An 18,993-nucleotide genomic window follows, 5' to 3' on the forward strand; every position below is an offset into this window, starting at 1 on the left:
TCAAACTGAAGGAAATAAAATGTTCTTAACTGTCTGCAGAGCCAGTGTGGTGTAGTGGTTGAGAGTGGTAGACTCGTAATCTGGGGAACCGGGTTCACGTCTCCGCTCCTCCACCTGCAGCTGCTGGGTGACCTTAGAATCATAGAATCATAGAGTTGGAAGAGACCACAAGGGCCATCGAGTCCAACCCCCTGCCAAGCAGGAAACACCATCAGAGCACTCCTGACATATGGTTGTCAAGCCTCTGCTTAAAGACCTCCAAAGTAGGAGACTCCACCACACTCCTTGGCAGCAAATTCCACTGTCGAACAGCTCTTACTGTCAGGAAGTTCTTCCTAATGTTTAGGTGGAATCTTCTTTCTTGTAGTTTGGATCCATTGCTCCGTGTCCGCTTCTCTGGAGCAGCAGAAAACAACCTTTCTCCCTCCTCTATGTGACATCCTTTTATATATTTGAACATGGCTATCATATCACCCCTTAACCTCCTCTTCTCCAGGCTAAACATGCCCAGCTCCCTTAGCCGTTCCTCATAAGGCATCGTTTCCAGGCCTTTGACCATTTTGGTTGCCCTCCTCTGGACACGTTCCAGTTTGTCAGTGTCCTTCTTGAATTGTGGTGCCCAGAACTGGACACAGTACTCCAGGTGTGGTCTGACCAGAGCAGAATACAGTGGCACTATTACTTCCCTTGATCTAGATGCTATACTCCTATTGATGCAGCCCAGAATTGCATTGGCTTTTTTAGCTGCCGCGTCACACTGTTGGCTCATGTCAAGTTTGTGGTCAACCAAGACTCCTAGATCCTTTTCACATGTACTGCTCTCAAGCCAGGTGTCACCCATCTTGTATTTGTGCCTCTCATTTTTTTTGCCCAAGTGCAATACTTTACATTTCTCCCTGTTAAAATTCATCTTGTTTGTTTTGGCCCAGTTCTCTAATCTGTCAAGGTCGTTTTGAAGTGTGATCCTGTCCTCTGGGGTGTTAGCCACCCCTCCCAGTTTGGTGTCATCTGCAAATTTGATCAGGATGCCCTTGAGTCCATCATCCAAGTCGTTGATAAAGATGTTAAATAAGACCGGGCCCAAGACAGAACCCTGTGGCACCCCACTAGTCACTCTTCTCCAGGATGAAGAGGAACCATTGATGAGCACCCTTTGGGTTCGGTCAGTCAGCCAGTTACAAATCCACTGAGTGGTAGCATAGTCAAGACCGCATTTTACCAGCTTCTTTACAAGAATATCATGGGGCACCTTGTCAAATGCCTTACTGAAATCAAGGTAGGCTATATCCACTGAGTTCCCTTCATCTACCAGGCTTGTAATTCTGTCAAAAAATGAGATCAGGTTAGTCTGACATGACTTATTTTTCAGAAATCCATGTTGACTATTGGTGATCACAGCATTCCTTTCTAGGTGCTCACAGACTGTTTGCTTAATGATCTGCTCCAGAATCTTCCCTGCTATTGATGTCAGACTGACTGGGCGGTAATTATTTGGGTCCTCTCTTTTCCCCTTTTTGAAAATAGGGACAACATTTGCCCTCCTCCAGTCTGCCGGGACTTCGCCTGTTCTCCAGGATTTCTCGAAGATGACTGCCAGTGGTTCTGAGATCACATCTGCCAGTTCTTTTAATACTCTTGGATGCAGTTCATCTGGCCCTGGAGACTTGAATACATCTAAACTAGCCAAATATTCTTGTACTGTCTCCTTAGTTATTCTGGGCTGTGTTTCCTTTGCTGAATCATTTGCTCCAAATTCTTCAGGTCGGGCATTGTTTTCTTTATCGGAGAAGACTGAGGCAAAGAAGGCCTTGGGCCAGTCACACTTCTCTGAAGTCTCTCAGCCCCACTCACCTCACAGAGTGTTTGTTGTGGGGGAGGAAGGGAAAGGAGAATGTTAGCCGCTTTGAGACTCCTTAGGGTAGTGATAAAGCGGGATATCAAATCCAAACAACTCCTCCTCCTCCTTCTTCACATTTAGCCATATCTGCATGTAAGGCTATATCCAGCCATGGCTTCATGTAAATTCATGGTTTTCTGGAGAAAACTACTCTACCTTGGTTCTTTCAGCCAAGGTTTCGTTTAGTGTGTTGTCCCAACCTGGGCTTGTGGTTAAGCTCTCTTCTCCTTAACCGGAGCTGTAGCCAAGGTTTGCTCTTGGCTACAGATTGTGATTCAGGAGGAGAGAGCACAATCCTGGGTTTGGATGACACCTGCTATGCTAAAGGGACCAGGAAGAAGCAAAGTGAGTGTGAGCTTCCCTGCAGGACCAAGCCTGTTTGTGTGGTCTGGGGAAGGCACAGCTCCACTTACGGTGTCACACAAACCAGGTCAGTTTCTGAGAGTAAAAAATGTCAATTTTAACACTTTGAACATGCTTCATAGGTTGCTTTTTGAATAAAGAAATGAGGCAAACCTTTTTTTCCAACCTCCTAGTTTTGTCCGCAGTTTGCTAAATCATATACCAAACTTTACTCAGACATTAAACTAATTAATATGAGGTCATTGTTATTGATTACATGCCCTTACAGCACTGACCTGTATCCAGCTACACTGCTTTTTAAAATGTAGATTTCATTATACAGGCAGTAGAGTAGCGGTAGAATTAAGATGGAGGTAATTTTCAACATTATACAGCTTCATAGTCATTTTTAAATAAACAATTTCCATATAGGCAAAGGTACTTCAATAATTCATAAAAAGTATTAACTCTAACACCATTCACAAGCCATAGAAGCAGAGGTCCAGTTTATTACATTCTTCATTGTGACAGAAACAAGTCATGGATCGGGATCTGGTTTAATTAATTATTTGGTTTAGAACTAGTAACTGTTTAAAGCTGATGGTTGCAAACTAAGACATGGTTTTATTATATTTAGCTGCATGGGTGAGGGGCAAAATGGCTATTGAGAGATAAACCAACAAAGATAATTAAAACAATATTTTTACTGCTCAATATGATCTGTTGAATTCCTAAACTCTAAATAGTGTGACTTAGAGGCAAAACAACCTCAGATTGAACATTTTAAAATGTCACTTTGCTTTTTATTCACTGTGTGCAGTATGTGCTACTGAACAAGATAACTGACGGTCTTTGTCAGGAGTAAGCTAAGATTGATTTGCATTTCTCAGATAAGTCCCTTCATCTCTGAAGAGATTTATAATTGCAATTAATCTTGCCATAATGACTATGACAGCCCTGGATTTATGGTCAGGCAACCCAATCCTCAAACTGTTTGCAGATCTATTAATATGCATAGCTATATCTTTTCAATCTTTGTTACACTTATGAATAATAAAATGGTGATTACTGTTCCCACCCACCCTTTTCACAAAGCTTTTTTTCTGTGGTTATTCCTGAGAGATGTCCATTTCGCAGGGTTCTGGTTATTGCTGAATATGACATCACTGTCAGTTTTAGAGGGTGAAATAAGGCGGATGTCTTCTCCTTTAGAGTGGGTATATGGCACGCTTCCCAGTCTGAGAGCCTGTATGCTCCAGTTGCTAGACAGAGAGCAACAAGTCTGTGAATAACCATGGAAAAATCAGTCTAGTTTCCCCATTCATTCAGTGGGCAGCTATGCACAAATTGCTCCCCCTATATTCTTTCTATGATGGGAGCACTACACTATACCTATGAAATAGATGGTTGCAGTCTAAGCCTAGGGGTAGAAGAGATTCATACATCTAAATTACTTATTCTACACCTTCCATCCCATCTTTTTGCCAAATATGGGCCTCCGATGCAGTTCATAACAAATAGTTAAAAACAATTCAAACAACAACAAAAAATAAAACAGGCAAATCCACCAGTGAATGATAACAACCAGAAAAAGAAAGCCAAGTTCAGTCAAATCATTGCAAAAGCTTACGTCATGGATAGTCAATATACCCAACAACATTGTTGAAGTACAGCTCCCATCACAGCCATGCTGGTTGAGGCTGATGAGAGTTGTAATTCAACAAAATCTGTAGCACCTTGTGGGTGCCTCTGGCTACCTCTGTCTCAGCCAAATAAAATGTGCTTAAAAAACAACCCAAAAACACTCAAAAGCTAACAATGACAATGCCTGGTGATTAGTGCAGAGAAAAGTGTTCCAAAGACTGGATGCTAACAGAAAGGCTTGACTAGATGACCCTCGAGACGCCTTCCAACCAACAATTCTATGATTCTGTAGTCTTAAGCTTCTCCTTCCCTGTCACTGTAATTGAATTATTATTATTATTATTATTATTATTATTATTATTATTATTATTATTATTGCATTAGAAGCAGGAAAGGGAGGCTTCTGGACTTTTGGACGAGGGAATCAAATATTTGCTAATGGAGGATACTGCAGCAAAGATGAATGATTTATTCGTATTTATCTTCACTGTGGAAGATGTAGGGCAGACTGCAGTGCCTGAACTAACTTTCTCAAGAAGGGAGTCTGATCAATTGTGGCAAACAGTGGTGACAAGAGACAAATGTCTGGGCCTTATTGACAGTTTTAAAAAAGCAAGTAACCAAGTAACCGGGTCTGAGTGGCACCCACCAGAGAGTTCTTACAGAACTGAAATGTGAAATACGGATCTTCTAATAAACATATGCAACTTGTCTCTAAGACTGGCCACCATGCCTGAGAATTGGAAAGTGAACAATGCAACACTGCTTCTTAAAGAGGGATCCAGGAGAGGTCTGGGAAATGACAAGTTAGATAGCCTAATGAAAAGTGTTGGAAAGCATTATCAAAGATACAATTACCAAGCACAAGTCTTGCTGAAGATGTACTGGCATGGCTTCCACGAGTGTAAGTCCTGGCTTATAGTACTTTGAAAGTGTTAATAAGGCATACAAGTCCAATAGTCACTGTGAATTTAGACTTTCAAAAAATGCTTTCTATACTAAGTCCTTCACCAAAGTTTTCTGCGTAAGGTTTGCAGTCATGGGATGAGAGGACCGATCCTCTTATAGATCAGCAACTGATTAAAGACCAGGATGAAGAAAGATAAATAGACAGGGTTGGTTTTTGGGGGGAACCTGTCCTTTTTAAAGTGTTAAAGAGTGAGCAGCGCAGTGGCCAAGTTCTTGAAAGTGCCAAGAACAAAAAAGCCATTGCAAGAAGCTCTCTCAAAACCGAGTGAATGGGCAATCAAATGGCAGGTGCCGTTCGATGTAAGCAAATGTAATGTGATGCACATTATGGATGAGAGGATCCGAACTTCATATATATGGGATCGGAACTCACAGTGCCTGTTCAGGGAAGAGACATTGGAGATGTGATGGGCAGCTCAATGAAAATGACCCGGTGTGCAACAGCTCCAAAAAAGGCAATTAATTTATTTATATAAATGAGCAAATAAATGAATAGTCTCAGACTACTTACAAATATTAAAAAACCAATACAGTGGTGCCTCGCAAGACGAAATTAATCCGTTCCGCGAGCCTCTTTGTCTAGCGGTTTTTTCGTCTTGCGAAGCAACCCTATTAGCGGTTTAGCGGCTATTAAAGGCTTAGCGGCTATTAAAGGCTTAGCGGCTATTAAAGGCTTAGCGGATTAGCGGCTAAAAGGCTATTAACGGCTTAGCGGCTTAGAAAAAGGGGGGAAAGCAAAAAAAAAATCAGAACACTTGCAAGATGTTTTCGTCTTGCAAAGCAAGCCCATAGGGAAAATCGTCTTGCGAAGCAGCTCAAAAACGGAAAACCCTTTCGTCTAGCGGGTTTTCTGTCTTGCGAGGCATTCGTCTTGCGGGGCACCACTGTATATAATTCAGCTGTTAAAACCAATGCAACACAAACAACTAGGTGATGAAAACAAATTCCTGCATTGCACAACACAGCCTTGGCCACCAAACAAATAAATACTCACAAACTATCTCTAAATGCAGCTGTAGAAATAAAATAAAATAGAAATACAACAGTAACATGCCTTAGAGAAGAGAATGAGGAAAGGGACTGAAGTAAAACTGTCAACTTCATAAAGTCATTATACAACTCTAAGCTGCAAATTAGGAGAGTGGGCCACCCAATTGAATATAATGAATGGGAAAGACTATGGACAAAAATTATAAATTTTACAGCGTGTTACTTAATGAGAGAACTATATGAAAATGCATCACAGGTGGTACCTGGCACAAGAAAGGATTGCAAAAATGAAGAAAACATATAATAATAAGTGCTGGAGATTCAAGATACAAAAAGGAACCTTCTACCATATGTGGTGGACATGCCCTGAAATTGGGAAATTTTGGAGCATGATCCACAAAGAAATAAAGAAAATATTAAGAATATCATATAGTAAAAGGCCACAGGCATTCCTTTTAGGAATTTTAAATGACGATATCCCAAAAGACAAAACTATTTTTTTTCTTATATGCAATGTCTGCAGCAATAATCCTGGTGGCTAAGTACTGGAAAGGGAATCAGTTACCCACTAGGGGAGAGTGGCTACATAAGCTCTCAGAATACTTAGAATTAGCCAAATTGACAGATATAATAAGACAAAAACCAAAAAGTGAAGTAAAAAAAGAATGGGAGTGCCTAAATGAATACCTCAAAAGTCAAGATTCGAGGGCAGAAATCTGGCTGAGTCTGAAATAACCTTGTGAAGTGAAAGGATATGAAAGAAGATTTATATCTAGATGTTAGGATAGAGAGGATAAAGAAAACAGGAAAACAGGAAGACACAATGAGAGATAAAGGAGGTGCTGTGGGATTGGTGGAAGTCAATGTCTTGTTGTTGTTGTTTTAGTGTTTATAATATTAACTTGCAAGATTTAGATTTGTTTTTTGTGTTTTTTAGTTTCCGAATGTTGATTTTTGTGTGTTCTGCATTGTTATTTTTTGATAGCTTTCATGTTATTGTGTGGAAAATACTAATAAAATTTATTTTCAAAAAAAGGAGAGTGGGCTTGTTTCATCACTGTTGTTTAGGCACCTGTGAAACAGTGCTAGCAACTATTTTCCATCCATTCACAATTCTTCAGATACATCCCAAGGAGTAATATCTCATTCCTAGTATATTGTGTATGCTCAAATATTTTCAAAGTAGACTGATTTGAGGAGTTTTTCCCTAATTGAAAATTGTATAATTAATATGGAAGCCATATGTCGATTTGTTACCCTACTTACTCTGTGCTACCTTTGGAAGGTTGCCTGATAGTAATCTGACAAACTTTTGCTTTTCTAGAGCATTCATTTCATCACAAGAAAAAGTTTTATACTGTACTGAGTTACTTTATAAATCCATTCAACAGAAATCACATTGTTTCACTAGAGCCTCTTGCCTTTCCTTTGTATATATTGCTTTCTCTTTCAATATTTGAAATGACATCACATGTGAGTGCAATGAGCTTTAAACCTGGTTGGAATTTATTGGCAATGTTGCAATTTTATCTCTCCTGAGTCTGTATCATGCAACTCCATTCTGTGTGGGATCCCTGCTAATGCCATTACGGTTGAGCATAATGGTCAAGTCCATCTGATTGCATTGCTTTTGTCTGAAATCTCAGAGTACGTCCTACATTGCTGCAGTCCTTCTTCAGCATCCACTCATGTTCTGTATAAGGTTGCATTTGGAGCTTTCTGATAATCAGATCCAGCCCTTTCAAAAGTAAAACATATCTTTAAATCAACCATCTGCTGATTAGCTACTAAACAAATGATGGCTTGGCAGCTCAGACTGAATGGAAAAACAGCTCCTTCCCTAGTGAAATTTAATGTGCTTTCTTCCTCAAAGAAAGTTGAACTGGAACCCTGAGTACCATGTGACATGAAGTAACAAAAACAAGAAAGTGAAAATTGAAAGTGCCAACACTGTCAGATTGGGACTGTCAAGAGCGATGGTGAAGATAATGCAGAAACCAGAAAGCGCATTCCCTGTTGAGTTCTGCTCAACTCAGCAACACTTGGTTCAATACCTAGGACACTTTCCCCAATGAATTTATGTCAGAAAAAGTTATATTCTCCACCATCTGGGCTTCTGATTGCATTTGCAAACTAATTTTATTGCCCGTACTGCAGTAGCAAGCTATTGTACAAACAAACATAATGAAACATGTCCCCACAGTGAAGAAATACCATTATAAGCATTATTTATTTAGTTTAAAATCTATCTTAAACCACTGATAGAATTCCATTTCATAGATTGCAGAGAATCCATTCAAGTCCAACCCCTTTGGAACAATGCCACATAAATGATAATTTTGTGTGAAACCTCTGAAAGCTGGATCCAGCCAAAGTTAATGTAAGGTTTAACTACCACTGAAATCAACAGAACTGTCAAGTGCTTACCGTGGATGGACTATGCCCTACGTCTTTGGGTCGTTCTCACACTGGGAAACAGGCTGAACCACTGAACCCCTAAACCAAGTATACATGAAAGAGGTCGTCTAGACATCTGGAATGAGATGCCATCAGGACACTGATGATACCTAGCTCTATTTCTCCTTTTCATGAGATTCAGGTGAGGTGGCAAAGCTACTGAATCAGTGTCTGGAAGCAGTAATAGATGAAGGCCTATAAACTGAGGATAAACCCAGATAATATGGAGGTGCTGTGAAAGAAAGCTTTCACTGATCAACAAGATGCTCAGCCTTTTATGAATGGGGTTGTGCTCACCCTAGTTCAGCTTCACAACTCAAGGATACTACTAGACTGATCTAGCTGGCAGCCCAAGGAACATCCACAGCATACAATTATCTCGAGCTCTGCCTGGGGCATCCACTGCAATCCCTCCTACAGTGATTCATGCCATGGACATCACTTGATTTGCTGAGTTCCATACAGATTCAGCAGGCACTTTTTATTTCAGCCTTTAAACAATTGCTGACCCCCCCCTCCTATTCTGCCAGGCATATACAGGCAATTAAGAATACATCTGTCCACAATAGTTACCTGATTTGTGATATAGTTTCTATTGATAAAAAGTATAAAAAGTGCCAACACCAGAAGAGGGAGGAGAGAAGACAGAGCAAGACAAAGGTACGTGGCTCTCGTGCTTTTAATGATAAACCATGATTTGACTTTACATCCAAATGCCCTCTGTGTACAGATGGGTATATTCAAAAATGCAACTAGCCTCACCTGCTGACAAAGGTGTACATGTCCAGTAACAATTTTGCTGCTGTTTCTACTAGCTGGAGCCTAATGCAAAGTAAACTTTGATAGTATTGGGCCGTCTCTAAGAAACTGTTTAGTTGATCAGCATTGCCCTGACAAGGCTAGACCATAAAAATGCAGATCACGTATCACTGTCCAGATAACAATATATAGTACAATCTGTACGGCACAATCCTGAACACATACCAAACCGAAACATTAAACAATCTTCTGAACTATGCCTATTTACGCAAATACATGACTCTACAAATAAATGATAAATGATTGCGTGATCATATTCCAATTCCATAATCAAATTTATGTTGTGAAGAATTGTGGGGATGATTACATGCATCATAAGGAATACGAGCTAGGAAATTCTTTGTAAATATGAAGAGCATATGCAATACAGCAAACAGCTCAAAATTTATTTTAATGATAAAATGCAAGTTTATTACTGGAAAAGGAATGAAATACTTTTATTATTCAGTCACTCTGAATTTCCATTGAAGACTCTTTGACCCTGAGGGCTCTTTCAAGAAAGAACAAGTAGATATAAAACCAAAGCATTTATAAATCCTGGGGTTGTTGAGGTTTTTTTAGGATTTTACCCCAGAAAATAAATTGCCACAGGGGCCAGATTAAACCGATCAGTGGGCCGGATTAGACCCCCAGAATGGACTTTGGACACTAGAAGTAGGATTTGGAAAAAATGAAGATGCTTTCTTCCTGGCCGTAAGAACACACATGGTGTCTTGTGCCAGTAATTTCCATAACAATCACCAAGAAACAAAAGAGTACTTTTAAGACCTAATCCCATAGGTCACTGCAGTAGCAAAGAATAAAGAAACCCAAAATATCATGTTGGTACAATTACATGACTGGTACTATTACACTGTCATCGCCAGATGGTGCAAGTCATTACATAGCTCAGAAATGGACAAAAAAGAACTGGAAGTTGAGGAACCTGTGGAACTCATATTATTATCACAGAATTGACGAGATGGAAGTGACCCTGAGGGTCATTTAGTCCAACCCCCTGCAATGCAGAAATCTCAGATAAAGCATCCATTACAGATGGCCTCTAGCCTCGCAAGGGAGTCCGTTCCACTGTACAACAGCTCTTATTGTTTGACTACAACTTTCATCAGTCCCAGCCATTATGGTCAATAGTTGGGGATGATGAGAAATTTAGACCCAGCAACACCAAGAGAGCCATAGGTTTCCTGCCACTTGCTATAAATCACCTATTCCATACTCTACCACAGAGCTTTCCAAACTTTTCATGTTGGTGACACACGTTTTAGACATGCCTCATTTCGCAACACAGTAATTCAGTTCTACTAGCAAACTGGGGGTTAAACTAACCCCTTTCCAGCCCCAGGAGGATCACATGGAGTGTTCGCCAGACATACCTACACACTGCTCCGCTCTACCAGAACTGATATAAAGGGAAATCCTAAAAACCCCATGGATGTAAAAATAACTTACAACCAGAAAAACTGGGTGTAATCATGACACAAATCTCTGATCTGCAACAATCGTGGCACTGAATCCAATAGGCTTTCATACTGAATAAAATAGATATGCACACACAGACACTTCATAGAATGTGACATAATTTTTTGATTATTCATTTTATTTATATTGAGCAGATTATGTTTAATATAGTGCAATATTATTTTGGTGTTTGAAAGCATCTGAAAATTTTAAAAGATCATTTGTCATTTTCCTGAGCCAACCTTCCCCCCCCCCCAACATCTAGAATCTGTTTCAACATACAAATGATTATAAATTATCACATACCTGTTCAGGTCCCATATTTTGCTAGTTTTATCCATAGAGGCAGAAGCCACAAAATCTCCACATGAATGCCAGGAGCAGTCCCAGGCCGAATAGCTGTGACCTTCCAAGGTCAAAACGCAGCCGCCCTTTGCAAAGTCCCATATCCGAATAGTTGCATCTCCGCTGGAAGTGACCAGTTTTGTTCCACTGTTGAAAATAAGAAATCTGGATCACACATGGGCAACATTTCAGGTAACACTCTCAGGTCACTATGATGACGTCCATGGGTGGTATTCTACTAAGCTTTACTCAGAGATGACCCAGTGAAATTAATGGACCTAACTTAGTGATGTTCATTAATTTCACTGAGTGGAATTCACCCAAGTTTTTGCATGTTCAAATTGAGATATGCTCATGCAATGGGACTTTCCGTGTCCCTGGGCCCCCTAAATCTGCTCTGGAAGGCTTTGGAGCACAGGAGTGAGCGGGGGGTGGGGGGTGGAATACAGTGGCATTTTGTGGAATTATAAAACTTTGCTCACTTGTTGTCAGAGCTGCTTCCAGATCCTAGCTCACAGAGGATCACGCTAGCCAGCGTTCACTTTATAAAAGTCTTTATTGAGTTACAGTCTCCATTCTCAAGCTGCTGCGCGCAACTCTACGTCTTATGGGTTAGACCGGCGAAGCTCCGTCTGAGTCTCCGCCTCCTGTACACCAGCTTAATACCCTAGCCTTACTCCACCTTTTCCGCCTGACCGTTCTTCTCTGGGTCCCTCTGCCCCCCGCTGTCTCTTCCTTCCTGGACTCTTCTGACGCGGACCCCCCGGACCCTTCTGTCTCCTTGCGTCGGGCTTTAGGACCTGGCTCCCTTTCCGGGCTGCTTACTGCGCCACCTTCCTGTGCATCTGAACTTGGCGCGCGCGCCCAACCTTCCACTTTCCGCTTAACCGTTTCTTCGCTCCCCGATGGAGGTGTGGCCACTCCTGACTCGTGCCCTCCCTCCTGTTGTGAGCTGCCAGAGCTCGGTACCTGGCGCCCTTCCTCTCCACTGCGCTCTGTTGGTGACGCTGGCCCCGATTTCCAACTGCTGCCCTCTGAGCCCCCTCTGGACCCTTCTTCCTGGGGTGTCCCCCTAGGCTCCCCCCTTGCTCTGGCCACTGGCGCTCCTTTCTGTGAATCTTCTGATTCACTGGAAAGACTCGGAGATCTCGGGTCGTCGTCATCACTCATCTTTTCTTCGGCCTCCTCCCCCTCGCTCTCTGTTTCCTCCCTTGCCCTCGCCTCTGCTCCTGAACCCCTGACACTTGTCTTCAAATCTCCAATAGGACTGACAGGGTAAGCAATGTTTCTTGACTATGAGCCTAAAGTTTATGTCAAAGTATGAAAAATATTATTATTATTATTATTAGTAGTAGTAGTAGTAGTAGTAGTATTTATACCCCGCCCTCCCCAGCCAAGGCCGGGCTCAGAGCGGCTTACAAGCAGTAATAAAAACAAGTTTTTATTGATTACAACTTAAAAACAAAATTAAAATACAACATTAAAATATTGAAACATTAATTAATAGTGCTTTATGGTATTCAAAGCAACCAGATACATTTGTTGTTGTCATCCATCTGTCTTGAGAGATAATGGAGTGTGCCCCCAGGGGTGTAGTCAAATTGCAGCACCTAAGTGACCTCCCTGGGGCACAAGCCTGGGCATGGGCTGCCCAGACTAGGAGACCTCCCTCTCAGCCTTGCTGATGTGGTCCAAAGGAAAGCAGAGCAATATGTGTGGCACCAGCTTGGCTGCAGGAGTTGCTGGAAGAAGGTGTGCAAGGCGCCATCCAACCATCTTAGGGACTCCGGATTTGTGTAGGTTTTACTTCTTAGCCTTTTCTCCTTGTGAAGATATTGCACAAGGCACAGAATTTTCCTTCTTCCCAGGTTGACAAGCTCCATCTGCCACTCAGTTTCCTCTACGGAGCATGAAAAAACCACCTTCTTGACTGTTGGACACATTACAAGTCTTGTCCACTCAATCCACCAGAGTCTGTCTTCTCATCCAGGTGAAGTTCCTAAATCATCGAGGGCTTGAGACCCATTGGCTATTCTCACCTAGTTTAGCCAGCCAGTCAAAGGGTGTAGCCACTGTCGCATGCTGACAGCTTTTAGAAGCCACAAGTGAGAGCTAAGAGCAGGATGGGTCCAAAGGTGGACAAACTATATGAGAAGGAGCACAAGATGTCCCCCACCAGAGGTACTGCCCCTCTCCTAACACACGTCCCCACACACCAACAAGATATATTATGCTGCTGTAAGTCTTAAAACAATTCTGGAAGAGGTCACAAACATTATCTCCATACTGTAGATAGGGAGCTTGGGAGGGACTCCCCATTTGCAGGCATAAACAGACTTCAAAGGAGTTCCCTCTCAGAACTCATAAACCGATCAGTGTTGAAAGGCAGCTTCTTCAAAGGCTCTCCTCTGTGCCCATCAGCTGATGGACACTAAGAGGGAGCCTCTTTGAAACCTGTTTTTCAGGCACAGATGGACTTCAGAAGGGACTCCCGCACAGCACCCAGAGGTGGGGTGGTACCAAGTGGTCATCCGCTTCCCCAGCCACACAGGAAGATGGTGGCCTCCCAGGACCAGCCACGGCTGCACCATGCAGCAAATGCAGCTCCTCCTCCAGAGTCCCAGGTGAGTGGAGATTCCTTGCTGCTAGAGCATGACAGGGTCCAAATTTTGGAATTGGGTTGGGGAGGCTGTGGTGGCAGAAGTTACATTCCTCTGTTGTTGTGTTTAATTGTTGGCGTCAGCCACATATTCAAATTTGTACAAATTAAATGTGAGCAATATTTTAAAGGAATTTCCATTACAATATTTAAAAGTTGGACACAATACAATGTTGGAGGATTGGGAAAGGTTGTGGAAGAAAGGGGTTAAATTTACTGCAAGTACTGTATTAAAAGAAAACATCATGAAAATGATGTATAGATGGTATTTAACCCCAGTAAAATTAGCAAAGATATACCATATGAATGATAATTTATGTTGGAAGTGTAGAGAGAAAAAAGGCACCTTTTATCATATGTGGTGGACGTGTCCCAAGGTGAAAGACTTCTGGGAACAGATTTATAATGAGTTGAAAAAAATGTTGAAAAATACATTTATTAAGAAACCAGAACCCTTTCTGCTTGGAATAATAGGATTGGAATTGCCAAAAAAAGATGTTAGATTGTTTTTGTATGCCACTACAGCGGCAAGACTTTTATTGGCAAAAAATTGGAAATCACAAGAAATACCAACAGTAGAAGAATGTTAGACTTTTTGGAGCTGGCCGACCTGACTGGAAGAATCCGTAATCAGAAAGAAGAGGAATACCAAGAAGAGTGGAAGAAATTTAAAGACTATTTAGCTAAATGTTGTAACATACGATAAGTAGAAATTATTTGAAAGTACCAAATGGGCCTAAGACTAGATTAATTGTAAAATACTATGGATTTGGATAATTATGAAAAGAGAAGAGCATTGTAAACTAAAGGTGTTAATTTGATTAGAAAGAGGATATTGGAAAGCTGTTAAAAAGTGTTTCAATGAAATTCAGTAAGCAGGGATTCGAGGAAGTCAGTTAACAATGAAATATAAATTAGGCTTTAAAGTATTAGGTATATATATGTTTGTTTTTGTTGCTTTCTGTTTTAGTATTGTAATGTTGTTCTCTTTTTTTCTTTATTTATCTGTCTTATTTGTTATAAATTTGAAAAATTAATAAAAAATATATGAAAAAATACAATATTAAAATGTCTGCCAAGGCACAGTCAAAATAATACTTCCTTATGAAAGAAAGAAAGAAAGAAAGAAAGAAAGAAAGAAAGAAAGAAAGAGAGTCCCATCTCTAGTTAGATATTCTCCATGTAATACATCATCATGTATTAGTATATTGTGTGTTTAATAGAAGTCTTTATGTACAGTATTTGATAAAAGTATTATTGATTTAACAAAAGCTGACAAATTAACTAGAAGTGCCCCGCATTTCTTCTGCGAGCCTCGTCCAGTCTCATATGATGCCTGTCCATGGTTACATTTTAGAAAAGGTGAAGGGAAGATTAATTTAAACTTAAATAATAATTGTATTTATTTTTATTTATTAAATATGTATACCATCCTTCATCCAAAGATCACAGTGTGGTTCACAACATAAAGGTGCCTTTTGATCCATCATAAATGACAACAATATGTCAGTGTATTATTAATAAAGCCACAGATAAAGACTGGTTAAAACAGACTTTGAAATACCTTCATTTATTTTCAATGCACTGAAAAACTTGGATATATAAATTAGGGTTGCCGTTATAAACATTATCCAAAGTAACTTAATGTTATTCAAAAGAATAACAACTTTGCAGACAGTCTCTGTTCCTCTGACAGGGAGGTTTTATTAGGATTATGTAATAAATTACATCAATTAATTATATAACTGCCTGGAGAGAAAATGTCATTCATAGAGTGCAGTGTCTCAAGGCCACACATGCAGTGCAATGCAGTCTTAGGCATATATATTTGGAATGAAGTCCCAGTGTTCAATATAGCTTTCCCAGATAAATGGGCAGTGGACTTCTCATTAACAGCACAGTCCTAACCATGGACTCCTGAAATTGACTGTGTTCAATTACCGGTAATTACAATCCTAACCAACTACAATTTTACTCAGAATATACTTATTGAACTTAAGTATCCTAATTTAGTCAATCAACATGTTGAAATACCACCCCAAGTCTACTGACAAGTAAGTCCTATTGAATTCCCAGGTAAATGGAGCTAGGATTGCAATCTTTTGTTGATCGGCCTGCAACTGAAGTAGAGAAACAGGGCTGTTACTCCCCGAAAGTGTGGGGGAAACGTGAAAGGACCTCAGTTATTTAAGGCAATCATATCATAGCAACTGTGCTGCTTTCTAAAATGACAAATTATTTGGGGACAAGAGTTACTAGCTCATTGCCAGAGAATGCTAACCTCTCCCCACACTATCACAGCACTGGCACAGTGTCAGCACTCCATGTTCTCCCTGCAAGCTACTTGCATAAGAGACTGAGGCGTAAGAAGCCCCATGAGATAAAAGGCCATACCAGTCAAAGAATACTTCAGTCTGACTGGGTTTATTCACTTATATTTAAAATGCAGGAGGTAACAAGAAGGTGTTTGGACAAATGCATAAAATGCAAAACATGTCAAATTACTTTTTCAAATGCTAACAAGTGCCTGAAATATTCCTTCTGATATTTTCCTAAATCAAACATACCTGAGAGGAGCAAAGAGCTCTGCATTAAAGGTTGATAATCTCTGGCTCTGAAGGTGGAGGGAGTTTTTCCCAGAGATTAGAACTTCTGAACCACTTTACAAGGGTTAGCATTAAAAGTCTATGAAGTGAGAGTAGAAGTGCTGACCTCAGCTGCCATAGCAAGACATTGCTAGGAGGGAAGAAATGTCTGCAGGTTGATGCCAAAGCAAGGAAGTAAGTTCTCTGTTGTTTTGTAAAGATGTGTTCCTTAAAGAAATCTAGCTTCCTCCTCCCTCTCCTGAGAAACTGACTGAAACAGCTTTTATCTGCTGAAGTTCAAGTTTCCAGAAGCAGAGAGACTTCTTCAGCTGCCTCCAGACCTTTCACTACCCAAACTCATCCCATATAGTCATCCCATTGCTCCATCTGAGGCCCAAGCACCTCCCGCCTGCCCTCTGCCACTGCGCCCTTCAGCTGCGCACTGCGGCAGGGGAACCGAATATGCATGAGACACAAACACTGACTGCTTGCAAAGCTTTCATTGCAGTTTGGGATCTGATTTCAGTCCAAAGAATCACATGTCACTGGCATTGTCAGAGGTGTGCTGGGGCAACGCAGCCAGATGGGGGAGGTATTATTATTATTATTATTATTATTATTATTATTATTATTATTATTATTATTGACTCAATTTATTCATCTGTTTGAATTTATTTGATATGACCATTAAAAATCTAAAATATTATTGTTCAATCTTCCCTCCAGTACCTCATAACTGAAAAGCTTTATTAAGAATGCAATATACTTTATCTGCATTAACAGCACTGCTTCACATATTATCTTAATAGAGATCCCATTAAATGTGTAAGCCCCTTCATACTTTACAGAGTGGGTTTTCTTTTGTTCATACATAATATAAAGATATTTATAATCTTAAATATCCAACTATTCCCAATGTTTGCTGAAAAATTATGAAGGTGATTTTCAAGTTAGTAGAATAGAAATATTTTAGGATTGTTCATTTTAAATTTCTGAGTCAGAAATGAGCCATTGCCCTCACCAATTCAGCACTCCCCCCCCTAATTTTTAGTCCATACTTTTCTCAATTAAGTCAGTAAAAAAATTTCCATAAACCAATTACCAGTAGCTTTACACCAAATAGAATAGAATTTCCAGATTCTGACTGAGATACTTTATCTGCAAGAGATGCAAAGATTGCAGAATTGCAATCATGAAAAGAAGACTAGTTGAACCAAGAGTATCCGTTGGCACCATGAATCACCACCCCTGAGACACAAATACATTGTAGTGGATTTTAGTGGGCATCTGAAAACTGCTATAAACAAAACAAATATATTTTCTGTTTACAAAATGCTTCTTGGACAAGGTTTGCATTAGAGCTGGGATAGCTCAGTCGGCAGAGCATGACAATCTGAATCTCAGGTCTGTGGTTTCGAGCCCCACGTTGGGCAAAAGATGCCAGCATTGCAGGAGGTTGGACTAGATGACCTTCGTGGTCCCTTCCAACTCCACAATTCAATGCTTTTATGTTAAAGAATTGGGGGGGGGGTTGGGGGGGTTCTAATACCAAGACTGGTGATTCTGATACAAGGAAATACAAGGAAATAACCATGGCAGAACTGAAAAGCCCTTACATTTGCTATTCTCCTGTAGCTAAAAATATACTCAACCACTGGTGCCATCTCCAGGGGGCCCCAGGAGCCCAGTCACCCACAAAAGTTTTGCTGCCCTGCATCCGCCCCCCCTCAGTGCGCCCTGCGAGTGCTGCCTTGGTGCGCCACGACTGCCGCTTCCATCCACCGCGGCCGAGCACCACCTTAACTTTGGTGCCACAATGACTGACTGCGGGCCTGCGCCTCTGCCATGGGGCCCCGCGGGAGAGGCCAGTCCTGTTGCCAGCGTGGTGCCAGAGGAATCTAAGTGTCTAAGCAATCCACTCATCCTAGGCTTGTAAAAAGAAAGAAAAAAGCTGCCATTCTCAACTAATCAACTGCCGATTATGATGGCTTTACTGGCTGCTGCTAGAAGCAATATCTGGAGCGAAATCTGTTTGTTACTCCCATGTTAGTCTTTATTGAGAGAGGGAGGAGGTTTAAAATTCCATTCAAGATAAAAAGAGCTATGGGGTTGATCGCATAGAGTGTTCTCCTTAACAGAGATCACGGGTTGCAGTGGGGTCTGCCAGGCCGCCCCTCTGTTGCCTGGCAGGATTGGAAGGTTGGCTGTGGCAATGATTGGATGGTCATGTTGCTGGGGCAATTTGTGTGTTGCAATTTGGTGGGAGGGATTTAAAGCTTTATATTCTGTGCATGCAGCTTTGGAACTTTCTCTTTTGCTGCATGCATCGGAACACCCGCCCACCCGCCCTGTAATTAGGGTTTTTTTGTGTTGACCTTGCTATGCCTGTCATGGGGTCATCTGCTTTTGGGGCAGGGGACTGGTAGGAATTTTGTCCATCTGGCTGATTGGCTGGGCCATTTGGTTTTTGCCTACTGTGTAGCAAATTGTCACAACTTGTAAGTTGCGGTTAGGCATTGGTTATAAATTGGTTGGAGGAGGGGCAAGGATTGGCTGGGCCTACCCCTCCAGCGCTGCTGCGGAAAGGGAATTCTGTTAAAGGAACCCAGGGGCTTGCCATGCTTTCGTCCAAATCCATGGAATGGGGCTAGGGCCGGCAAGCCCTGGGGAGCATGCGGGGAGAGGTGAGGGTCTGTGCCTCAGCTCCCTGTCTCCCCAATATTGTTTTCCCTTACTGGCTTTCGGTGGAATCCGGAAGTCAGTTCTGTCCCCAGGCCGGGGGGGGGGGGGGGACATAGTCTTAACCAATGCCTAAGCAACCACTAACA

General features: G+C 41.3%; 1 protein-coding gene and 1 long non-coding RNA gene across 3 annotated transcripts in view; both read right to left on the reverse strand.

Annotated features, from left to right (window-relative positions):
- The window catches only part of SPAG16 (sperm associated antigen 16), a 466,237-nt gene that overhangs the window by 207,355 nt on the left and 239,889 nt on the right, over window positions 1-18,993 (reverse strand). For both annotated transcript variants that reach the window (XM_081172704.1, XM_081172703.1), the window contains one exon: window positions 10,883-11,068. In XM_081172704.1, the coding sequence (XP_081028830.1) occupies window positions 10,883-11,068 (186 nt within the window). The remainder of the gene's footprint in view (window positions 1-10,882; window positions 11,069-18,993) is intronic.
- Window positions 16,834-18,438, reverse strand: LOC308582400. The gene is made up of 2 exons (XR_014005654.1): window positions 18,131-18,438; window positions 16,834-17,323 (listed from the first exon to the last, which is right to left on the reverse strand). It is a non-coding gene; the product is annotated as an uncharacterized lncRNA (long non-coding RNA).

This window comes from Podarcis bocagei, assembly GCF_964188305.1.
Source record: "Podarcis bocagei genome assembly, chromosome: 1".
NCBI classification, from domain to species: Eukaryota; Metazoa; Chordata; class Lepidosauria; order Squamata; family Lacertidae; genus Podarcis; species Podarcis bocagei.